Source organism: Crassostrea angulata, chromosome 4 (genome assembly GCF_025612915.1).
Source record: "Crassostrea angulata isolate pt1a10 chromosome 4, ASM2561291v2, whole genome shotgun sequence".
NCBI classification, from domain to species: Eukaryota; Metazoa; Mollusca; class Bivalvia; order Ostreida; family Ostreidae; genus Magallana; species Magallana angulata.
Window position 1 is genome coordinate 28,064,299 of NC_069114.1, and position 26,870 is coordinate 28,091,168.

The 26,870-nt window shown below is 33.2% G+C and overlaps 1 protein-coding gene across 4 annotated transcripts; it reads left to right on the plus strand.

The window, feature by feature from the left end:
* The first annotated feature begins 80 nt into the window (after window positions 1-80).
* Window positions 81-26,622, plus strand: LOC128180053 (putative inhibitor of apoptosis). Of its 4 annotated transcripts, none has more exons than XM_052847856.1 (6): window positions 81-199; window positions 15,179-15,786; window positions 17,330-17,484; window positions 19,702-19,753; window positions 20,288-20,449; window positions 20,699-26,622. In XM_052847856.1, exons 2-6 carry the CDS (start codon window positions 15,246-15,248, stop codon window positions 20,893-20,895), a joined length of 1,107 nt encoding a protein of 368 aa, XP_052703816.1. In that variant the 5' UTR covers window positions 81-199; window positions 15,179-15,245; the 3' UTR covers window positions 20,896-26,622. The 4 variants fall into 4 exon arrangements, with proteins under 4 accessions (XP_052703816.1, XP_052703814.1, XP_052703815.1 ...); XM_052847854.1 differs by lacking the exon at window positions 81-199 and adding an exon at window positions 7,212-7,263; XM_052847855.1 differs by lacking the exon at window positions 81-199 and adding an exon at window positions 7,234-7,291.
* Window positions 26,623-26,870: the final 248 nt, after the last annotated feature.

A 26,870-nucleotide genomic window follows, 5' to 3' on the forward strand; every position in this document is an offset into this window, starting at 1 on the left:
TACATATCTTACTACCAAAGGAAATATTTTTAACGTCAGGTGTCTGTAAATATAGTACCGGTAAGTTCCACTAAAACATGTGGGTATGCTGTCATGCACCATATCTCTCCTGTTTGACACCAAATAACAAAGATGTTTTAAATCCTGTCCTTAATTTGTGTATGGTAGGACCAAAAATAAAGATTTTGGACAAATTAAGGTAGGACAAAAAATAAAGATTTTGGAATTGGGTCGGATGTTCAACACTGCTATGTATAGTGAGGAAGGAAGTGATATAAATCTCGAGCCGATTAAAGGTCAGGGTTGCGTTCAAGATCGTAGCTGCTACGTAGTGCTACGTAGTTGAACGGTAGGCTAGCCTAGCCGCTAGGTAGATATTCGTTGCTTAAATATTTTAATATACCTAGCCGTCCGTTCAATAGACCTAGATATCTACGACCTAGCGGCTAGACTAGCTGCTACGATCTTGAACGCAGCCCAGTTATTGTGCTATCTTCGTTTTTAGCTAACCCGAACCAAAGCATCTATATCATTTCGTTTGTTGTCCTTCTTTTCTTCCTTCTGTCTGCGATCTGTCAGACTTTTGCTAACATTTCCCCAACAGAACCAGAGACATTTTCATAGAACAACGAACACTAACGCTTGATTCCGGTTTGAATCCCGCTTACACTTTAAACCCGTTTATTTAAGAATTTCCATTCCATTCGCCCCCCCCCCCCCCCCCCCCCCCCAGGTTATGAAGTATTAGAAATATAATTCTTGGCTAAAATTACATTATGTACATACTATGAACAAATTCCTTTTGTGTGATTTTTTAACTTCTTCCTTACAGCACTTTATCAAAGACAGTTTTGTTGTTTAAAATTGTTCTGTATCTTAAACTAATGCCAATAATGCTTCCGGCTCGTTTTCTTCCTCCTTCTTTGGATAAAGTGTGGCTGTGTAGAATAAATTTGCCGTTTTAACCGGAAGAACTCCAAGATAACGGTAGGTGCCGACTTTGTTTTAGTTGGTTAATTCCTTTTGTTAATGTGAATTTCATGGGTTGAGTTTTTCCATGTCGAAAGTGTTTGCATTTTGATTTGGATGCTTTAATGATTACCTCTATTGCCCTCACATGTCATGTAAAGTACGGGGGTCTTTAAAAAAATTACAAGTACCATGTCGGTCTCTGTCATGTATTTTTCATTAAGGTCGTAGCCAACACATTAAATTATACACCAACATTTATTTTGATATGTAAAGTTTCGTCCCTTTTGACGTAAACTTCCTATAAAATCAACCATTATTTTATATTACTTTTTTGTTCTCCAAATATTTTTACATTTAACTAGAAATCGGTAAGTCATGAGTTCGAATTCTGCAAGGACTTTAATAATTTTTACCTTTCGAAATTTTTCAAAACATGTTTTTTGGTTAAATATTTCTAAATTTAAAAATTCTTAACCGATGGAAGTATTTTGATTATAGCGTGCTTTTATCCACATTATATTACGGACAGGTGTTCCATACCGCTTTAAAAGCAGCATGTTTGTCACCACGGAGCACGGTTACGTCCAAAACATCCATGTACAATTCATCATAATACCCACATTCTACACTTAAGTCTACACTTAAGTTCTTTTCTCTTGTCTCATAAAACGCCTCTATACCACTTGTCATCTTGTTTGCTCACAATTGTTACAAAAATATGTTATAAATTCTCTGATGATTTTTTTTTACCGTGTACTAGTATCTCTTCATTCCCAGTAAGGACAACTTTGAAACCCAGTTGACGTTACGTTCGACCAAATATCAGCAATTTTACTGATAACCTAGTATATTTTTTTTTAGGGCTGTTGATGTCCAAAACACAGTTTTATTACCCTAAATTGTATTACTTTAATACAGAAATGCGCAAATAACATTTTATTTATGTTTTTTGCATACTAGTACTATTCATTCAAACCAGGCAGTGAAATTTGCTAAAGCATGACAGGAAGCGTTTTTTTCCTTCTGTACTATGGAGGGTAATCGTGTTCAAAAATCCAGACATGTAAACTTGTAAATCCGAATATGCAATCGTGTTGATGTGTGAGCCTGAGTATGAATATGTGTAATTCTGATCGTGTAACCTATAAAACTCGGGCATAAACACGTGTAAGATTTGACACAGTTCCTTCGCATGATGCACATTTTGCAACTTTATTGTTTACATAAGTTAACTAAACCTTCAACTTTGCACACTTTCAATCCGTAGTTTCTGCATTTGTAACTTCAGGCTCGGCAAAAGCACATCTAACATGATACAAATTGACAAATGTAAAGTCTACAAGTTTGTCGAATTTTGACATGACCTTATATGGTAACTGCCTTGCTGCGGGAAAAGGCATGCCGTAACCGCCGGAATGGACGAAAAATAAACATAATATTTAGCTAAACTGAACATTGCAATAAGCTTTTAATTAACGACACCTTTTCTATCGAAAACACCGGTATTATTTTTAGAAAAAAATTAAGGTATGATTGAAACTGGACCAAACAAGAAGCGGTTCATGTAGAAAAAAAATCGTTGCCGATGTGACGAATGCGCTAATTTCCGTAATATAATTCTCATGGTATTATAAAAGGAAATGCCTAATATCTTATTTCTCAAAAAAAAAATCTGACATGTTATTTAAACTGGAATATACGTCAATGCGTACTCTTTTCTAGAAATGACGGATCAAGAAATTTCCTAAGGGGGTAATTATATTTTGAGCGGCATGGGGTTAGAAGACCGCCGTGAGGTCCCATGTAACTCCATTGCTTCTGAATTCTAAGAATTTTGAGAGATAATTTTTAACTGGGTCTCCGATTATTGAAATAGTAAAAATGGCGGGCGGGCGAGTGGCTGTCAAAAAGGTACCCTTATTGTACCGATAACTCCTCGAACAGTTTTCAAGGTAGGAAGTTGTTCTTTTGCAGATCAATTATACATATATCAGAGGTATGCAAATTGCTAGAATTTTGATTTCTGATAATTTATGAAAAAATATCAGCTGTTGAACTTAGTCATTTTTGGGCAATAACATTGCATATAGAGTACTCCATTTCTTTGGATAGGTAGTATTTATCAATTCAGGATTGACAAATGGACTATGGATACTGTTCACACAAAAGAAAACCCGGTTTGCTGTCACATTTGCAACTTTACTCTTGTTATTTTTCTGAATTAGTTAGAATAAACGACCTGCAAAGATTTGGTAATTTTTCGCGGAAAAATTTATGTTACTTTACATGTATTTATAAATGTACTTTCTTTTTGTTGTGGAAGTGAAAGATAAATAATAACACAATCTTCAATAATAATAATAAAAAAAATTAGCGCATATTTTTTGTGCGCCTTAAATTGAAGTTTTACTATGGGAGGCACTGTAGCTCCCAGGTCGTCCATCTGAATTTTTTCAGACCGGGAGCTACAGACCTGCAGCTAGCTAGTTCACAAGTGGCTGTAAAGCTGTATTATAAAAGTTCTCCAAAAAATTTTATCAACCAACTTCACAAAGTGAGTCTGTATTGAACCGACGTTCAGGCCGTCATATATACTCATATCCCGTAATAATTGCTTGAAATAATAAAAAAAAAAAATGCCAATTTTTACCTTCATGATAGGCTTTTTTCCCTATATATTGCCGACAATGCAAAGAAACATTTCTTAAAATATCTATACACATTTTAATTTCACGACAGTTAACCTTATCTTTGGAATTTTTATTCATTTTTTTAAAGAGGGTGTCTCTTCTTATGTCTCATATTAATCACAATCTCAAAACCAATGTCTTTAAATAATTTGTTTTTTTTTTTTTATCGATAACTTTGCAACTCAGCTGGCCGACTCCGTGTAATTTTTCGCGGGTGTGTGTGTGGGGGAGGGGGTCCTGTCACAACTTTGTGGTAGCGATAAGGATGCATTTGGAGATATTTTCTTAATTCAGCCGAGGCCTATACTTTAACAATTTGTTGCATGTACTCTAATAACAGTGCCGTCGGAAGCAACTTGAAAAGGGGGGGGGGCTAAACTAATCATAAAAAATCTTGACACGAATTCCTAAAATCATGAAAATCCTAATCCGGGGGGGGGGGGGGGTATACCTATAACTCCAATCTTACCTGCCCAATTTTCCCCCCAAATCATGAAATTCCTAATCCGTGGTGGTGGGGTTTAGTATGTACCTACTATGACTCCAGTTTTCAATATCACTATGTATTAATATTTCATTCCCTTTAAAGTCTTTTAATGAACAATTTTGTTTGTTGCGAGGAAAAAGTGGGGGGGGGGGGGAGGTGGGCTGAACCCTACCTGTTACTATTTCCCTAATGGTTAGGTCTAACGTGGCAAAAAAAAGTGTGTGTGTGGGGGGGGGGGGGGGGGTTGCCCCCCTAGTCCCCCCCCCTTCCACCGGTTCCGACGCCTATGAATAAAAATACGTATATATCTTTATACACGATTATTCAAACAAAGTCATTAAATGTATTTTTTTTTTCAGTTCTAATAGGATATCTGAAGCCGATCGAATTTTTTTCTCGCATCTTTAATACATTCTCTTGATAAAATGTACACCAATATCATAATTTAATTTTCCGATAAATAATACTTTCTATGAAATGTTGTTATCCGGAGATAATATGATTATAGGCCTACCTAATATTTTTTTTTTATTATTCCGTCCCTATTCCGGCGATTACGGCATGCCTTTACCTGCAGCTATAGCCGTTTTCTATCAGTGATGTCACTGTTTCCATATATGGTCATGTCAAAATTCGACAAACTTGTAGACTTTACATTTGTTGATTTGTTACATGTCAGCCATGATATTTCGGAAAACGGAAATACAAATGCAGAGACTACAGATGGAAAGTGTGTATTACAGTGGCAGGTTACATGTAAATAACCAACAGCATTTAACAGCTGCAATTAGCATATGTAGGAAAAATTGGATGGAAGGCCTGCGGGGTTAACTTTAAAGGGTTTATCCCTGAGTTGTATAGGTTACACAATCAGAATTACACATATTCATACTCAGACTCACACACCAACACGATTACATATTCGGATTAACAAGTTTGCATGTCTGGATTTTTGAACACGATTACCCTCCATACTGTACTAGTAGTCAAGTGCCTAAAGTACTAAAGGAAAGGGGATATACCGGTACTCCCATAAGGATGGATTTATTATCTCTGGAGCCATCTGACGTTATAAATTTTTGTCATAATGAAAAAAATATCCTATACCTAATCTATTATTAGGTATAGGGAATTTATTTTCCTTATGACAAAAAGTTGTAACGGCATGTGCCTGTGCACTGGAGAGGTTTTGTAGAACGAATTCCCTATCAGTGAGGGTAAGGTACTGTCATACTGAAAAACCGAATGATGGCATTTGACTAATCAGTCCAAGTATATCCGTCCGTGTGTATATTTTTATATATTTTATTCATTGAACATTTTAAAACTGCATTTAAACGTAACTATAGAGGCTAAAACATACAATAACTCCGCAATGTTCATTGTGTGTTATAACTTGTATTCAAGTATCTTTAAAGGGATTTGGACACGATTTTAGATCAAAATTTTCTTTTTTTATGTATAAAATGGTTTATTTGCTAATTATGAATGATTGACCAAAGTTTGAATGTTAAAAGTCAAGTTTTAAGATAGATGCAGAGGTAAGAAATCATTGTTATGTAAACAAAGCTCGAGTCTTATATTTGTTTACAAATAATGGAAAGTATGGAATTGCCTTTTCTTTGACCAAATGACTCATGGAAAACAAGGTAAACTGATTCAATGTGTTCATAGATAATATGATAAACAGAAAAAAGCAATATTTAATTGAGACTTATACCAATAAAACACATATGTAAACCATAACAAAGTTCGAGCTTTGTTTACAAAACAAAGATTTTCAAACTCTGTATCTTGCTTATAACTCAATATTTTTCTTTTCAAATTTTGATTAAGGAATTAAAAGTACCCATATAAACCCATTCTAAGCATAAAAACTGGAAAAGCAAAATTTTAAATTTGGAGCTCAAATCGTTTCCAAGTACCTGTAATTAATATTGTTTATATGTGTACAGTATAATGATGTCTTATATTATATACGTCTGAGACTATATGCGGGATATATGTTGTAATTGATCAAAGGACACCTTTCAGCACATTGAAAACACGGAATGCGTTGACTAATTTAACGCCAAACTTCCAAATGATCTAAATGACTTCCATATATAGAATTGGATTATTTCACGTAACAGCAACAATGATTTACGTGTTTCATAAACAATTGATTTTGGCATACGCACTATGACGGTAGTAGCTGCAGGTCTGTAGCACCTGGTCTGAACAAATTCGGATGGACGTCCATCCATTCGAATTTTTTTCAGACCGGGGGCTACAGATTGCAGCTATGAAGGTAACAGGTTACAAAATCCGCTGACTTGGGTTATGTAATTTGTACCTTCATACCCTTATGAACTACAAGAGAAAGCGTTCTATTGTTTAAATACTACAATGATAAAATGATTACTGTAAACCAACTTTTATTTGCAATGACTTTATTTCGCGATTTACATCCGATAAACTGGTTTGCAACGACTAATGTTTGCGACCAAACCTTATCCAGAACCGTGTTGCTATAACCACCATATGACAAGGACTGATTCGCGACGAAAAATATTCGCGACGACGAGGCTCTCGCGAACCTCGCGGAAATTTCTAGAGGTTGGTTTGCAGTATCCCGTTATTAGAAATTACTCACAATAACGAGATAATCTACATGTAATTGTTATTAGAGCCCATTTACAAGCTAATGGCCTATTACATTATACATTTACTATATAAGTAACTTTCTATAAGTGTATTTCTTCATCTCACGTTATTCTCACCCAAATAATTGTTAATGGTAAATGTGTCTGCTAGATAATGAATTTATTGCAATATAGTCATTTATTGTGATAGTAAACTGTTTTTTTTAAGTATACAGTATATAACTTTTTCTTGAAATGTAAAGAACGATCAGTTTAGTATTTCAAACTTATTATATTTACAGTCAGTTTATGTATTAAAGTCATTAATATTCGAAGCGCCTAATTAATTTAGATATGAATTTTAAAATAGTTCCTTATTTCGATGCATCAAATTACATATAATATAAGTAAAAGTACCACAAGTAAAAATAGCTTATTCTGAAACTGATGCATTGATGGCCAACCATAGTCCACTGTGGGAGTGGTGAGGGTAAGATATACCAACATAGAAAATAATGGTACTCATTATTGAATATTGAGATACAGTACAGTAAATTGTCTTGTGCTTTGTCAGATCTGGTATAATTTGCATGCTTACATCAAATTCAATTATTTTACTGTGTATTTGGTCATATATAATATCTACTTTCGTTTTGTGTATACATGTGACATGTGTATGTATGATGTGTCTTACATATGTACATACGTGGCGTCAAAAATCGGTTTTCGCATTCTATCATGCATGATGTACAGATCCAAGCATTTGTGTCATTTTAATATAAAGCTTAGATGTTCTCACAATTGTAGAACTAATATCAAATCAAACCATTCAAATAATTTATGTTAAAATATTATAAATTCTGGTTTTAAAATGATGGTAAATAAAGTATATGATGATACATTTATCTCAGAAAGCCTAGTATATTGGTGTACGTATCTCATTGAATTGTATATTCAATTCATATTAGAATTTCGGGGGGGGGGGGGGGGGGGGGGGGGTCGTTACCTATTTAAACATATTTGACATTTTTGACTCATCGTATAAGCATGTATGGAAGCCATGAGGTGACGTCAAAGAAAATGCCTTGAGATCATACAGGTTTTATGTTTATAGCGTTATATGATCCGATTTTAAATCTTACAATTCCTTAAACTGCACCCAGTTTAAAAGACTGATTTGATTTTTATAAGCTCACAGACACATTTCATTATCAGAAACGTACCAACTAAATTCTGAGAAAGCCATTAAATATACAGGCGACTCTCGATAGCACGACTTCGGTATCTCGAAGTTCTTGTTAAATTACGATCCCGAGTTTTTCTCCAAATAACAAAGTTTTACTCTTAGTCTTGATCTCTCGTAGCTGCAGGACTGTAGCTCCCGGTCTGAAAAAATTCGGATGGACGACCTGGGAGCTACAGTGCCTCCCATAGTAAAAAACTGCAATTTACGGCGCACAAAAAAATGCGCTAGTTTTGGACTGATTAATCTCATTTACGAACACATTCTGTACAAATATTTGATCTCAAAAAATCCTCGGACATTTTACTACAGATATCGTCACTTCACTTACTTGTGATAGTCTTTTAAACACCATCACCAGCCCTGTAAATTGAAGTGGTGCAAGTTTGTTTACATTTAAAAATGGCGACTCTCGATCTCGACGTAAATTAACATACTTCATTTTCCGAGGTCGGTTATCATGTTAAGAGAAAATCTGAGACAAGTTAAGTGACGATGTCAGTAGTAAATTTGCTGAAGAATTCAATGGTACTAATTATTTTTACAGAATTTGTGTGAAAATAAGGTTAATAAGTCCAAAACTAGCGCATTTTTTTGTGCGCCGTAAATTGCAATTTCTTACTATGGGAGGCACTGTAGCTCCCAGGTCGTCCATCCGAATTTTTTCAGGCCGGGAGCTACAGTCCTGCAGCTAGATCTCTCGAACTGCAACTCTGGAAGTTCATGATATCTCGAACTCAGACTGAGGTGCTATAGCTGTTATATACACATACTATAAACCACCTTTGCTTGCTAAGGGTTCGATTCGCTTTTACTCATATCATGGGCTACTCAGATGCAACTGGTCTAGACAACCTCCGTTTTTAGAGGATAGATTTTATCTTCCAAAATTGGAGGATAGATGCTTGCGCCCCTGGTGGATCTTTTCAGATGAAGGGCACTGAACTCTGTTTTTACAAAGGGACTTAACTATGACATAGAATATAATTATTAGTCATTTAAAAAATCATCTTATTTAGCTCTCATTAATTATATTAATTGATAATATTTAATAAGTTTTAAAGTTTAAATAATTGCAGTGCTGATTTAAAAGAAAAATATTTTCAGTGGAGACTTACATTTTTTTAATATTCAGTATAATTGATATTTATAAATGGTATCATTGATTAATATAATTTGACGATGTCTTTTTGTGTGAAGGGATTAATTTTACATGATACTAAATAACCTGTGTATTAATTAGAATAAGAGTTACAAAGTTCCTAAGGTATGCAAACATTTACTTTGTACATGTACAATATAACAGATCAAGATATTTATTTGTGTCTCTGATTCAAATCAAATATAGTAAAATTGATTTTTGTATCATAAAGGGAATTTAAATGATTAAATATTTTTTATTTCATCATATTTGTCAACATCGCATGCTCCTTGGCTTTTTCATACCTTTGGGATGAAAAAACCTGAGATTTCCGAAGAGGTGAGATGCGATATTTATTCCCCGAGACACACGACGTTTTGTTCGCCTGTCACGTGATTGTCTAGAACCAATCAGATGTCGCTTTATATAGAGTAATCATATTGAGGTATAATAATATATATTTACATTATCCAGTGTCTTTGCCTGTGACAACACTACATATCGATTTTGTACTATATAACCCATAATACAAATGACGCCAAAGTGAGGCGCCAGCGGGGTTTGTTTATTTATATTTAAATATTTAATCGTACGATGGCCTAAAATTATATAAATATAAGTAATAAGGGATCATTCTTTGAATATTATGAGGTGATAATTTCGGTCGGGGCGTGATCAAATCTATCTATATTACCCTCAGCGTTAGCAACACACTTAGCAACGGGTAACACAACGAATTGTTACATGCTTGTAAATTATGTGCGTACGGTTCGCCGTGGAATACACGTCATTTCTATATAAAAGTAATATAAAAATTCTCTAAAATTAAGACATTCAGTATAATAAAATAAATAGTGCCTGTTTGGGAGGATAACAGTTGAAATTGACACCCCTCGAAAACCATGGATAATACTTTCTAACAGAAAGAACGTTTTTCTCTTAAGGCCCCCCAAGTGAACGCTAAGGGATCTCCTTGCTCCAGCGTCACAAACTTTTGTGGGTTCTGTGTTTTACTTTCAGAACCAGTAGATCTTAATAAATCTATTAGATTCTTTCTAGATACTTTTAACATAACGTTTTTCTCTTAAGGCCCCCCAAGTCAACGCTAAGGGATCTCCTTGCTCCAGCGTCACAAACTTTTGTGGGTTCTGTGTTTTACTTTCAGAACCAGTAGATCTTAATAAATCTATTGAAGACGAACACAAGTTTCTGTTGGATCAAGTGTATTATATACGAACAAGTTGTAAATGTACATTCAAATGGCTTTCTCTCCTAGCTCTCTTCCTTCTGGCTCTGGCTCTCATGCGCTTACAGTTAGCCGTAGATTCACGTCAGTAGTAAAGTTTTCTTTAAAATTAACGAGGCCGGGTCTAATTTGTTCTGCCCTAGATTTTTGAATGAAATTTTTTACATGAATTTTTACTGATATAATTATTATTTTAAGATTAAAAAATAAGACATTTACCACACCGTTTGTTTAAGGGTCATCTCAAAGTTTGTTAATTTTTAACATAGGACCCTATGGGATTTTGCTTGAAATGTATCAATTTTGCACATTTTTTACATTTTTTTAAAACTTCTGCCCTAGGGATTTCTTTTTCTGTTCTACATATTAAACTTATTGCTAAAAGGCATGAAATGGTCAAATAAAATAACCCTTTTACCTTCTGGTTTGTTCCAGGGGTCTTATCAAAGTTGTTTTTTGTATGCCCAATTTCCCAGATTTGTCGAATTATGGCTATTTTTTATTTGACAATGGCGGAAATGGTGATCTTTATAGTATTATTTAAACATTCCGACATATTTAAGTAATAAATAAATAAATAACATCAAATATTAAGGGTCATTAATATAAAATATATGGTTACTGTCTTGAAATATATGAATTAATCTATATTTAGGCGGGTTAAGAAAGCGTGACAGAGGGCTAGGCTTGCTGTACCTTCTTCACTTTTTTCGACCCGAGCCCAATTATCACTTATATTTCGAGACATTTATGTTTATTCCACAAAATAATTTCAATATCATGCATCAAACGGGCTATTTTCAACAAATTTCGCTGAATATCTGCAGTTGAAACTATCACGCCATGGCGTCAACAAAGCAAAAAGATGACGTCACAATACAAATTAAACGCTGCGCGAAAGCGTGCGTACTCGTTCTGTACTCGGCCTCGTTAAGGCATTAAGTATAATAAGATAAATAGTGCCTGTTTTGGAAGGTAACAGTAAAAATTAAAACCACAGGTGTCAATTTCAACTGTGAACCTCCCAAAAAAGCACTATTAATCTAAGATTATACATGTAATAATGTTTACTTTTTCAGATGTAGAGCAAAAGTTACAATTGTAAAGTAAAATCTATAAAAAAAAAATAAAAATGTATGATTAGTTTCATCTACGTCAATCAGGTCTAGGCAACCCCCGTTTTTTGGAGGACAGCTCAATTTTAAGATGGCTGCCAATTTTTACCATATATGAAAAGTCGCTTTGCATTGTGGGTGAAATTATCCTCCATTTTTGGAGGATAGCATAGGTATATTTCAAAGGCTTCGTGCATATCTTTAATGAAAAATGCAACCACTAGACCACATGGAAATAAACTAATGATTGTATGCGACGATTTGAAATTCAATGTATAGTATTTTCACAATATGTTTTGAAAGTGTGTACTTCCTGTGTTCAGTTTTACAAATGACAGAGAATAATTACAACTGTTTCATTTAATAAAAATCACAACATGGTGATGTTTATTCCTCATTCAAACATAATTGAATTCATTCACGTTTAGAGACACATAATTATGTAGCTGTTCGAATGTTTGAAAACAAAGATAGACAATCAGAAAAAAAAATCCAAAAAATCACGACGTTATTGCTTTCGACAAGTCGAAAAATATTAAAAATCGACGTATGTTGTATCATCATTTGTTGTTCGGTATAATGAAACTTTTATTGCATGAATGTTTGGGCAAAGCCCTCGGGAAATATGATTTTTCTTGGGTGAATAAATTAAATCTTCATATTTCCTTCACCATCATGCAATGAATGTATAGTGTTACCCGTTACCAAGTGTGTTGCTACAGATAAAGGACCGCGTCTGAGCCAATCAGATTTCGGTATTTAACATGAAAGTATAATAAAATATATTGTTATCAATCGTTTAAAACGTAGTTTATTGTTTGTACCTAGTTTACAAAAAGGATTTTGCAAGATTGCATGAAAATATTTTTTGCCAAATATTTTTCATTATAACAATATTTTGCATCATTTTTAAAACAACTTATTTTCATATATGACTTACATGTATCTACAGATTACGCAATATTAATTCAATCAGGTTATAAATATATCGCATTCCCTTTTTAATTTCCGATTCATAAATTTTAAGTGCAAAAGGTTCATTTAATTGACTACATACATACTATAAAGTTTGGTGTATATCAGCCTCATAATAACTTAAAAATATGTATTTGATGTAGTATAGATCAATAAAAATTGTTAAATTCGCCTTAGTTATGGATGGACTACCTTAATGGAGAAAAAAACGAGATACATGTAAATACGAGATTTTAAATAAGTACGCAAGGAAATATTAAATTATAATAATCCACGATTGGTGAAAACTTTATTTAGCTTGATGTACATAACGCGTATTCTCTCTCGAAATTGACAATTTTTTTTAAGCCAAAATACACTACATGTATTTAATAACAAGACTTTTTTTATTTTAAATAATTGGATTTGATCATATTGTGTTTTATACATGATCAAACAATTTTAAGACCTTCCTTTTTAACATTTTTTTTATTCATGGACTCCGCTAAAGAAGGAAAAGTTGCCTTCAGAATTATAATGGAGAATTGATTCTGCATGTATTTTGAAATTATTTATAGAGAACTCGCATGAAATCATATATCATTTTACCCGATTTATTCATTGACTCCTTCAAAGTAGGAAAAGGTGTCCAATGATAATGAAAATTTGATACTATTTTGAAACTATTTTGGAGACAACAATATAAAGAATCAGGAAACTACACTCATGAATGTGTTATGCATGGTTTACATGGTGTGTATGGTATCAAAAAGTGTTTGGGATTTGGGAGCAATTAAAAAAAAATTAACTTAAAAGGGGTTTAAAGCATCAAAGAATGCCTTTAAACATATAAAAGGTTTTATTTTAACGATAAAATGATTTCTTCGGGCCGGGATTCATGCGGGATATGATGAAGATGGCGACATTGCAGAAAAAAAACATAACCCGTGTTAGCGGATTATGTAATTTTTTCTGCAGCGATCGCTATATATACCTTCATAACCCGCATGAATGGTCAAAGATAATCATTTTATTACTCATATTTACATCTTTCTTTAAACAAACTAATAAATCACAGACACGTAGCATCGGGGAGTGGGGGGGGGGGGGGAGGCAGGGGGCTGCCCCCCTCCAACACTTTTTTGTGCAGCAAAGATTTTTCTTAAATTTACATACAAAAAATTGAATTAACATGGAGTCCCCCCCCCCCACACTTTTATGGGGCCGTGTAAAAATTGAATTCAAAATAAGGAAATAAATAGTGAAATTGAAGTTAAAGGTATACTCCCTCCCACGGATAAGGATTTTCAGGATTTTGGAAAGTACTTGTGTGGTTTTTTTTATTTTATTATCATTACTTTTTTTTTTTGATGAATCTGCCCTCCCCCACTTAAAAAAACCCGATCATAGAAACATCATATTCCTTTACGCAATAAAAAATCTAAGAATTTTTGTTTTCTGGAAAAATATAGATGAAGTACAATGTATGTCGTCGTTGCAAACATGAAACATTTTGTTTACATTCTTTTGATTCGGGCTCGACATTCACAAAAGTGATCTACGACTGAAAGTAATTTGTCAATAATGTGCAACTAGGATTAAATGCATTTAACATTTTTGTAAGTGAATATGTTAATCAAAATGTAAGCATGTTTATATTTGTAATGGTATCCAGAAGATGAGAAAACAGAAGGTTTGATTGTATGGGGGGTGGGTACTCAGGTGCACTGCAGCTATTATGCTATACTGTGCAGTATCTATTGAAACTGTAACGTATCAAAGGTCTATTGACAATGACCGTTGACTATGGCATACTGCAGAGCGTTGTATTGTAAATTGGGACAGTTTTTAAAAAAAAGCTAACAATCGTTTTAAATAGATATAATGCATTATCTCTAACTTTGGACAGTCTCTGCTTTGGGCAAATGCAGTCGAGATGTTTATCTATGAATGGTTTGCATGGTTTGCACCAAAAATAATAATCTTGCAGTGACCAGGCTACTAAACCGGTCTGTAGGACATCTGTCATTTTAACGATAGAACAATTTATCTAGATTTGCACCAATTCACACTGCAACAGCTCATAGAAACTGCCACCAATAATTAATAATCAACAATTATATTAACAGGTAAAGTACAGTCTCTTGATTTTAATAGCTATATAGCTTGAATAAGGCTAAGCTTATTCAAATCTTTAATTATTAATTAAACTTAGAAAATTAAGATTGAAATTTCTAACATATTAAGAGAAAGATTGTAACATTTACTGAGATGGGAAGTCCCATTCTGTGTATATAGGATTTCCCTGGTAACCATGTTTACCAAAAGAAAAATGTGATATATGCATTAAATTGGAGAATAGTGAGGACTATAAGGATATGTTGAATGTATACTTGTAATATGAATGATATGGTTAACATTCAGGTATGTTAAATATGGTGATGTAAACAAGATGAATGATGATCGATTGAGCACAAAAACAGTACAAAAATTACATAATAAACATCCTTCTTTGCATAAAAATTTTTTATTTTGCCTTTCCCTCCTTTTCTTCCTGCATGAAATTAGATTTTGATTGTTAAGGTCCTTGAAAAATTTTTTTTTCCTTTTTTGGGGGAGATTTAGAAAAGTAACAATCTAAATTTGTAATTATTTATCATGTCTGTACTATTTCCATGAAGTGAATACAAGCATTTTAATTTGCAGATAATGGTGAACTAAAATATAGGGTGGAGATGAGTTGGCGGTATGGCGTTGGAGGCTAGTTCCAAGTATGGACATAATACCTCAGAGTCCGTACGAGCGACTGGCGCCACTGAGGAACGACTACAACAAGCGACTTAGGACATTTGATCATCGATGGCCACAAGGGGTACCTGTGTTACCACAAGACCTGGCACAAGATGGGTTTTATTACACAGGACTAGAAGACAAAGTGCAATGTACACACTGTGGGGGTATTCTTAGTGGTTGGTGTGAGGGTGATGTTGTGGCGTTGGAACATCGCCAACATTTTCCAAACTGCCCCTGGGTCAGGCATGGTCGTCAACTACAGAATGGGCATGTGGCAAATGCTCCGCCTTCTAATGTTGGAGACCTATCAGGTTTTAGTGTTGGTCATACAGTGCCAACAGGGGAAAACTTTAACTTTCGATACCAACAGACACTTGGTCCTACTGATGAACCCGGTGTTACTCGGCCTAAATTTCATATCTATTCTCTGGAGTCGGCAAGAAAAGCTTCTTTCAAAGGATGGCCTACTCAGATAACCCAAAGACCTGAAGTTCTTACTAAAGCGGGCTTCTTTTATCTAGGTAATTGAATGTATACCGGGTAATTTGAAATTTTGTGAAAAATTGAGTATTCCAGACAATTTCTTATGCTTATATAGCTTGCAATACTGAGTGGATTCTTGATGAATCAATATTAATATATAGAATAACTTTTGATATCTTACAAACTGTTTAGACTGAATTTTACATTTTATGACCTGTTTTACTAGTGATTGCTAAACAGTTCTTTGAAAGTTTTCAGCTTGTAAAGCATGATTCTTTAATTTATGTATGTAAGTCCTATTTCGACAACAAATCCTAAGACTTGTTGTTGTTGTACAATTTTTCAACTTGTTTGCTGGAAGAGCTATTCAATACAAGTCTAGTACTTATTTGATAAAGATTGATGTACAGTCTTTTTTCAAAATTGATGATAAAACTTTGTAAAAATCTGCGTAGAATGAGTTGGATTGCTCTATTAAGATTCACATGCTACTAACAGGTTTCATGTATGAAACACTGTTATACAGTGAATTGATTATGTAAGAAACTGAAAACAAGGATCTGTTATTTAATCTCAGTTTGCTAGATGGTATCACATTTACCGGTATATGATCCTTTACATTTATTGTTTACCGTATTTGCATGTCCTTCCTCACTATGAAGATACGTACACGTAGAATTATTATTAATTCCTTTTTTGATCTGACTTTTCTAATTGCGCTGCATTCAGTTTGACAGCTGCAAGTATAAACAGTACCTGTCTCCTGATAATAACACCTGTACTTAAATGTGGAGAATGTGACTCACGTTCTAACCATTAATCACTGTGATTATTTCTGAAACGTAAATAAATCTCAATCGCTGGTAATGTATTTTTTTCCTGCAATTTCGCCACCTTCGTATCCTGCATGAATCACCAAAGAAAGCATTTTATTGTTTAAATCTATGCAAGGTCATGCAACCTCATACATATAAATAGCTATTTAACAAAGTGAATATTATTTGTTGTGTGTAGTTCTATTTATTTGGATAAACATTTTTACCTAATGAACTGAACACCATGTGATAATGTGTTTAAAGGCTGTTTAAAAGAAAATTTGTTGAATGCATGTAATTGTTAATGAATCGATTAAAAGTGGCCAGATTGTGATTAAGTTTTATCAGTAGATGTTTGATTACAATGGGATTTCTTCTCTGTGTGAAAGTAATGAAACGAATTAAGGAATAAGGAATCATTCTTTGAGTATTATGAGGTGATAGTTTTGGTTGGGGCGTGATTAAATCCAATAAAGCCCGAAGGGCTTCATGATAGGGTTGATTACGCCCCGACCGAAATTATCACCTCATAATATTCAAAGAATGATTACTTATATTTATATAGTTTTATGCCATTGAACGATTCAATATTTAAATGTAAATAAGCAAACCCCGCTGGCACCTCAATTTTGCTTTATTTGAAGTTATGGGTTTTATTGTACAAAATCGATATTGTTGCATATGAAATAATCTCTTGTATACCAATGTGTATAAAATTGTACTGCTAATTATGGATAAGAAAATGATTTCTTTTTCCATAAAACAGGAGAGGGGGACAAGTGTAAATGTTTTTACTGCGGGGGCATCCTGTGGGACTGGGAGCCCGGAGATGACCCCTGGGTGGAGCACGCCAAGTGGTTCCCTGACTGTCCCTGGGTCAAGCTGGCCAAAGGAGACCAATTTGTAGAAGATGTACAGCGGGTAAATGATTTTAAGCATTCAACAGCAAAATTGATCATGAAAAATTAATGCGGTAATTTCTTCTCATTCTTAAATTAAAGTGAATGAGTAAAGGAGGTATGAGACATGTTAACTGCAATCAAAAAATGGAAATGGCTACAGTAATGCAGCATCCATTTTGTGGTATAGCTGTCTTTGGCCTTAACCTCGTACTATAGTGGGTTTTTTTTCTTTTACAGTCTTGTTAATAGTACATGTTTGTCATTTACATGTATAACAGCATTGCACAATTGGTTAGAATTTTGATTATCATTTGATATGTCATTCATGATTTTAAAATCTTGATTATTTTTTTTTTTACAATTTTCCCATTTAACAAATTTAAAAATGCATTTTGTGGTTAAGAGGATGATTCTATATTGAATTTGAATGATGGGCTCTCATCTACATTAAAACCTCATAGTGTCTCATACTACCTTGAGTGTCCAGCTGATAACATATATGTGACTTGTTCCAAGTGTGTTTGGTATTGAACACTTAAGGGTGATTCTTCCTCATATTTGAAATTTCCACCTCAGTAATAACACAACGAATCAAATTTGTAACATGAAACAAGCAAGCAAGGTTTGCAGAATTAAAATAAATTAAAAGAAATTGAAAAATGACTTTTTGAATTTAAATATAGCAAATTGAATTATCATAGAGTCCCCCCCCCCCCCCCCCTGTGTTTTTGGAGCATGTAAAATATGAAAGTCAAAGTCAGCTAATGGACAGTGAAATCCAAGTTATAGCATGTATGCGCACTTCCCCAATATTTCCCCAATTCATGCCAATATATTTTAGCTCAGTGGACCCTTTGCATTACATGTAAATTTACAATTAAGATCTGTGGGATGATTTATTACAATTAGTTTGAAATCTTTCGATTTTCCCCTAAACATACATATCAAAATTCAGAATTACACGTATATCAATTCTTTTTTTATCATGAATGAAAATAAGGCCATCTTAAGTGTTTAAGGGGCTTGGAAATTTTTGTGACATAAAGACTACAAAATTAAGTGAGTCTTTCCTTAAATATACTTAAAGGTTGGCTTGACACACCAAACACTTTCCTCTTTTAATCATCTTTAAGCATCCTTTGACCAACCAAGTTTTTCTTTATACAGTTTAAAGGAAGTGAATTCATTCATCAAAAATTAGCATGTAATATGTATCAAATTATCCTTTTTTAATTAGTTTTTTTTTTATATATAAATTAACAGGGAAATGCTACATGTATCTATTTGTAACATACATGTATTATTTTCAATTAATTGAATAAAAGTTATTTTAATTAAAGGAAACTCAAACAAGGAAATGAATAGATGAAAAATGACAGAAAAAAGAAAATATTTTCGCTGACTTTTTCTGTTTTATATTTTTTGATAACCTAAACTAGGGTTAGCAATGCTGGCGTGCAGCATCAGGGAAAGGATGGAAAGGGGGGGGGGGGGCAGTCAAAAAATCAAAGTGAAATTAATGATAAAAACAGTGAAATTTCAGTTTTAGGTACTAGACCCCCAAATCTCCCAATGGATCAGGATTTTCACGATTAGGAAATTTGTTTTCTTTTTTCTTTTTTGCTTGTCACAATTTTTTTTAACGATGAGTCTGCCCCCTGCCATTTTTAAAAATTATGATGCCTGTATACCTATATGAGCCATCAGAAGAAAAAAAATTTCAATACAATTATAATTACCTGATTAATTCATTTTTTACCAGTATTTATAAACTGCATGTTAACCTAGTTTTATTCACATGCCAGAAATATTTGCAAGATTCATGAGAGCCTCTTTGTCGTGAATATTTTTCGCTGCGAATTAATCTTTGCCATATGGGTGTTATATCAAAATGAGTGTTCAGAAAGCATGTTCATAAAAATTAGCTGTTGCGAATCAGTTCATCTCCAGTTAATTGCAAAATAAAGTCAACTCGAATAAAAGTTGCTTTACAGTATATAGAATAATATGATTTATTTTACGAAAGTTGATCATTGTTACATGTACATGTGTTCATGTGTTACAATATAACAATAAGCAGGTCCTTGTTGTTTAGAAATTGTTTTCCATATAATAAATTTATAGGACATGTGCATGATTTCATGAGTTCACTATGAACATAATATACAATTTATGGTTATTTAATCAATCCCTTGGAATTTGTATTGACAGAATTTTACTGTAAAATTTTTATCAGGAAATGAATCGAATGCAGATCGATGATGAAGAAACAAGCCATGGGCCCATTGGTAGGTGTAACTATTAAAGCATTCTTAATATCTTTATATTATTATACTTTCATGTTAAATACTGAAATCTGATTGGTTTAGACGCAGTTTATAATCCTTTGATTTACCCTCAGCGCTAGCAACACATTTGGCAACGGGTAACACAACGAATTGTTCCATGTGCGTAAATTATGCGCGTACTGTTCGTCATCGAATTCACGTCATTTCTTAATAAAATCAGTAAAACTTTCTCTAAAATTAAGACATTCAGTATAATAAAATAAATAGTGCCTATTTGGGAGGGTAAAAGTTGAAATTGACACCCCTTGAAAACCATTGTCAACCTCCGCTTTGCGTCAGTTGACAACAGTTTTCTCAGGGTGTCAATTTCAATAAAACCATTGTCAACCTCTGCTTTGCATCAGTTGACAATGGTTTTCGAGGGGTGTCAATTTCAACTATTACCCTCCCAAACAGGCACTATTTTTATATAATTGACTTTATAACATCTGGAAAAAAAAAACCAAAACAAAAAACTTTTTGATGACTAAACAGCACAGGAGACATCTGTGAAGACAGTTGATGACCCATCTTCTTCATCGGCTTCATCAAAGCCAAGTGATGCAGGGGCTGGTGCAGCAGGATCCAGCCAAGCATCGATAGCAGCGGGAGCCAGTCACACCTCAACAGCTGAGGAAGGGTCAGATGAGAAGAAAAGTGAGTACATTGGCTTCTATAAAAGAGCTAGTTTAAATTTTGAAAATTAGTACATTACATCATACAGTAATAAATTATATTAAAAGATGAAAACAGATGATGATTTTCTTTTGAATTGTAACTCAATGTCTAGAAGCTACCATAAAAAAAATTTATTGGAACATGAAAAAATTGCTTGGATTTCTCAAGAGATTTTATTATAATGAACCTTTTTGTGAAATCATTCTTTGTTTCTTATTTTCAAAATAGGATTGCAAAAAATTATTGAAGAGAATCGCAACCTGAAGGAACAGAAACTGTGTAAAATATGTCTAGATGAAGATGTTGGGGTGCTGTTTGAACCTTGTGGTCATATTTGCTGTTGTGCCAGCTGTGCTGTTTCCTTACAACAGTGTCCTATTTGTCGACAACCTATCTCCAAATCAGTTAAAGCCTACATCTCATGAGCACACCAACTAAAAACGGAATTTGTCAGTATTTACTGGAAAAAAAATGCTCTATATGTTATGTAATTGCCACCCATTTAAATTTGATTGAGCTTTGCCAGAAAATAGACATTTTGGTTAAGAACCTAATCCGTCCCATAAAAATCTAGCCTGGAAATATCTATGCATTGTAATGTTGTTTTCCATTGCTGATATTTAGTATAATGTCTGGGTTTTTTTATCACTGTGGTTGGTTGATGACAAAGTGTGCTGTGAATGGCTTTTAGGTTTACATTTGGTTCACCACGCATGTCCTATGTTTTTCAAGTTTTGTGCAAGACTTCCATTTTTCTCACTAAAGAAAACATTTCTTGAAAATATATTTAATGTGAGTGTATAGTATTTGTATTAAAGAGGTGTCCAAAATTAAAGGAAATGAAAAAGGGTTTTTGGCAGACACATGTTCAACATTAGCTATTGAAACTTGACACGAAAAAAACTTCTTTATTATTATAATAATGATATATATTCCTAAACATAAAGATTTGTAAGCATAGAAGAATTATGAAAGATTTAAATACTGTCAATACTGAGCTGGATTCTATGCAATTCATTTCAGAAATGTGATCAATCATTGTAAGGTCATTATCATCCTCTAAAAATGAGCCCCGGGATCTTACCACCCCTAAACAGTTGATTTAAACAATATGCAACATTACAGCAGTAAGGCTATGATTATTTAATCAGGGTTTAGATCAAGGTAACGGAGAAAACCCAAAATAATCTGACTTTTTTATGGCCTTAAAACTGGTAAATAATCAGGCAGAGTTGTGGTGTCTTATAGTATCGTTTTATTGTCACCACTGTATTGTCTTATAGTATCGTTGTATTGTCACCATCCAATCTGAAGATTTTGATTCCTGAGGAATTTTGTCGATGTTTATTATTCAAATATTGTTTTTTGCGGTTAAAGGGAGAATATAGACTGTAGAATAGAGTGTTGGGAAACACTGGGATCTGTTTGTTATGGGTTTTCTGTTTGTTTTTGTTCTATTGATGATCATAATTTCTCACTTGATACAGCCATTTGGCAAAAAAACGGAGCAGCTGTTTTGAAGCATTCTAGCATTCCTTTTCCGTAGTAAATTCAATGGAAATAAATTCAATAGACTTCTTATTTGAAAATCAGTTATTTAATTGCAAGCTGTATTTATCTGATGAATATCTTTCTCTGCAATGCAGTCCCAACTAGCATTTTGAAAAAGCACGGTCTTGATTGTTGATTCGGTGTGGTTCTGGTTTAATCGGCATCCAAATTATGTCCAAAAGTAGATGTAGCTCTAAAAGATACGATATGATTCCACGGCGATCTTGTTTAGAAGTAGAAAGATTTCAGAACGTCTGTAAAGCTAATTATCCGCCATATTGCTTTGTGTTTTGACGATGTTGATACAATGAGTTATTGTTTACAACAAAGATTTTCTACGTCTTTGACCAAGATTATCTTGTCAAAATCCTCAAAGGCCTCACGCATTCAGTACGACGTCGATATGTACGAAAATACGGTTGTCAAAGTAGAAGCTGAACAATACTGTATAAAAATCTTAGAAATAAGAGAGAACTTTGGAGGCTCGCTTCGATGAAGTAGTTTTTGTTTTAGGAAAATCATATTTTAATATGCGTTCTGTATCGGTTACTGTAACGTTGATTTGCTGTCGGTTGTTCTTCCTGTTAATGCATTGCATTTAAAGAGGTTTAAATTTTGCAATCTTTGAATGTTGAGTTTAGAAATGGAGTTAATATATTGGTACTAAGTCTTATTTCGTTTCAAATGTACTCTTTCGCAAGACAATTACCATATTAAAAGACTCCCTCTGTGACTGTCTGCCCTTTATCACTTGTCCAGATCATATTTTTTTCCGTTTGGACAAATTTGGCTCATGCCTCCCCTACTTAAAATCCTTTGCTATAATATGTGCGATGACATTAAACCAAGTTTTTAGGTCAGAGGATAAGATAATAGCAAACCTTGTCCAGACTCTAATCGACCTAATCTGGCTCATGCTTAACCCAAATAACGTCTGTTGGTAAAGGATTTTGCAGTGACCTTGAATCAAGTTTTGGGGTAAGATCACGATCAGTGAGTCACAGTGAGTGCATAACAAATCTTCTTGAATTGCGGATTTGGACCGTTCTTCAGTTCCTCACACTTAAGAGCTGCTTGTGGTATATAGGTGTGCAGAGAAAGTATGCGTTTACAGTGATGCTATTTCAATATGAAAAAAAAACGACGTCGAAACGTCAACATTTTTTTAAGTGGATCAAAGAACTAAATATGGTATTAGTCAAATTTGGCCCCCATAATTCGCTGTTTTTAAATTATTCAGGTACATTAATTTGTTGTGCTATTTTATGAAAGAGGTTGACATAAAATATATTTTTTTACCTATTTATTTGATTTATATGCACTCACTGGCAGTATATGACGTCAGAAATGACGCAATTTTTATAATTCAATCAAAATCAGTCAAACATTGACATTTTTCTTATCTTTTTTCGAATGGGAAATATAGAGCGACTCTTTGAACAAGAACAAACTTTTTGCCACTTATAAGTATTGGAAAGATACATCTTTGGTGAAAATAGTTTGTTTGTTCAAGCAGTTGCTCAATGTTTCCTTAAAGAAAAACTGCTTCAAAACAAGCCGTTTTATGCTAAAACTGAGAAAACGGCGGGAAAAGGTAAACTTTATGATGTCATATGTTTAAATTGTGGGCACTAAAATCAAAATGAAAGTTATGAAAAAACTTCAAATGTATATTTGTTCAAATAAAACAAAGAATTACAGTAAAATGACAATGTTCATTTAAGGGGGCCATTTTAAGCCCAAACCATATAGTCCTTTAATGTGATTTGTCAAGGTCAGTGCAAGATCTCTGTGTCAAATCCATGTCCGAATTATTTGTTTTCCTTCCCTTGCCTCCATCTGCCACATAATAAACCATCATGTCTTAAGATAAAAAAAAAATGCCCTTTTGAACTTGTTCAAGACTTTTGGGGGATCATCGTGATCTATGACGGCATTAACGACAGTCAAAAACTTTTTAAGATATTGGGATATGACTTTCTCCTAAGAATTTTAACACACCGCTAAGCGATTTATAAAGAATCAGGACTCCAGATTGGGACTGCTAAAAAAAGTCAGTTTGAGACCCATTTTAAAATCGATTCTATGGTTTAATCCATAGTATCAACACACTAGTATTCTAGATTTATTTTACAATTTACTACAATGGTAGTTTTCTTTTAAAGGACAGCGATTTGCTAACTATGATACTAGTAATTAAAATGATATGTTTGTTTTAAGGAAATTCGTTTTACTTGAAATGAGTCTTGACTAACACAATTTCATTATCCTTAAGGATATGTTGTTATACGGTTAAATCAAAACGGCTGCTAAGACTGACAAGCACTGCAGTTTATAGGTATCTCCTTTTTTAGTGGTTTTGATGAAATAGTTTTGATTGTCTGCTTATACATGTAGTTCAGTAAAGAATCTGGAAAATTGTCAGAATGAAGTTGAACATTTTTCTTGAAAAATTCAAATCCCATTGTTAACATGAATAATTGTTGTAATTTGTTAATTTCTCAGGGTTCATTTGTTTCTGGATTTTTTTTATCCATGTATATATTTGTAGTGTATTCCGATGTTTAATTTAACTATGGTTTTATTATTAATAAGTAGTTGATATGTTGAATTATTAAGTTAGGAAGTACATATTCATTTTCCATAATCATTGAAATCCATACACTTTCATATCAAATGCATTTTTAATGATTAAAGTTGATGTCAACTTACCAATAGCTTGCGCTCTTCAGATTATTGGAGTTCCAGTAGGACTTAATTGAAATGACCAATATCATGTTTGCTCTGTTGTATTGAAAAAGAAAAACTACATTATAAGGTTAATTAAGGAATCAGGAATCATTCTTTTAGTATTTTTAGGTATTAGATACGGTTGGGCATCAGTATATTTAAAAAAGGCCGAAGGGCTTTATTTCGGGCTTTTTGTTAAATTTGATCAGCACGACCCTATTTGATAACCTAATAATATTCAAGAAATTATTTTTTATTACATTTATTTATTTAATGTTCAGCAATTGTACGATTTAATATTAAAATAGTCCTGAAATGTATTGGACTGTGCATAACTTTGACTGTAGTGTTATCAAAGATAAAGACACTGGGAACGGTAAATAGTATGTGTTAAAAACAAATCCCTACTCTTTTTCTCAGTTCACTTTAGAATTTACACATTAAATTGCATTTAGCACATATCCACATTTCCGTAGTTATTTTATTTGCTAACAATAAGTTCATTATTTTTTCTTCTTAATTTGCAGTAAGAAATATAAAATCATTGACCTGAAAAATCTATTCTTATTTCACTATGCCATGCTCATTATCATGAACTTTCAATCATAGAAATTTCTTCGTTGTTGTTCTACATTCATCGATGTTATTTGATTTTACTTGCGGATGACAGGCAATGCATTGTGTCAAACCATTAGAAAAAGACTTGAAATACTATAATATATCACTATCATTATAGCAGCTCATCATTAAAAAACATATACAAGACATTGTACTGCTGCCTAATGTCTTGGTATCCAGATCGAATATGTCACGAACACAATGAATAACATGTATTTTCTTCAAAGAAATGAACAGGCGAATGATAACAAAAAAGTTATTTCTTGACAAGTTTGGTACATATATTAGATATAAATCTAACATTTGTATTTTTGTATTTTTCATCATTTTTAAAAAATAGCATTTTGAATTTGAATTTGTTGATGTTCTCTCTTTATAATTGTGTTACGTCATAACTGTGTCGTAAATAATCAGTTTGCGGCAGATGCAATTAAAAGAACGTGTATATATCAGTTCTATATAAAAATGATACCTATTTTAGTCGTCACCTAGTATAATTTGTCAGCGATAATTGCAGTGATTTGTCAGAATAACTTAACACTGGCTCCCCCCCAATGTTTACCAAAAAAAGTTTTTAATTTGTTTGTAAATATCTGTGTTATTGTCCTGATTTTTATGATATTTTTATCATCCATTTTTTTAAAATCAGAATTTTTAGAATTCATGCTAGAATGATATATTTTAACACAGGTGCATGGATTGTTTTATATAGGAACAGGTATTATATAGTTTATTTTCATCCTTGATGCAATGGCTCAAATCTTTGAAATCAATGGCTCGATGGCAATATATTATGCGAAACATTTAAATGCATTTGTAATTGTATGTCTGAGACAAGTTTTGTCTTCTTAAGTTTGTCCGTTTATATACTTTGTAAGAAATACATCTAAAATTGTTCCTCTGGTGATTGTACAGTTTTGTTTGGAAAAAAGGTCAACGGAACAATTTTAATTACACTATGTATAAATCAGTAGATTATTAAATTCACCGTTGTACAGTTAAAATGTTCAAATAGAGCAATTTCTCCGTGTGTACTTAAAAATTCATTTAACTTTCAAGTATTAAGAAAACAAGCCATATGGTCGACTTTCAACGTTATTCAATATTTGTGGTGGTTGCTTATTGCACTTTTCATATATATAAGAAATACAGAGTGTATCTTTATGTATAACCTTTTTAGAATTTTAAAATGGCATGCAATTTTTAAATGTTGTTGTAAAGCAATGTTTTACTAAAGTCACAAATACAAGAAACCAGTTTTGACATTTTTCTCGTCTGCAAAACGCAATGGCCAAATGCAATGTTCTAAAACTTACGATCTTTTTAACCTATATGAAAATCATTGTAAACGTCAACAAAAACACATCGCATTAAGTGTGTTTTAAGGAGCCCGATTGTGTTTTTTTGCGGGAAAACTACAATAGCAAATCTTTTCATTTTTTTTAGCCATATTTAAGTTAAACCTCTAGTTTATTTGCGAAGTTTCAAGAAAATCTACCAT

Bases quoted from the DNA above. Each gene is read 5' to 3' on its own strand.
- LOC128180053 (XM_052847856.1), top strand. From the start codon at position 15,246: ATGGACATAATACCTCAGAGTCCGTACGAGCGACTGGCGCCACTGAGG. The intron at 19,754-20,287 runs GTAGGTGTAACT...ATGACTAAACAG, and splicing joins AACAAGCCATGGGCCCATTG to CACAGGAGACATCTGTGAAG. The intron at 20,450-20,698 runs GTGAGTACATTG...TTTTCAAAATAG, and splicing joins AGGGTCAGATGAGAAGAAAA to GATTGCAAAAAATTATTGAA.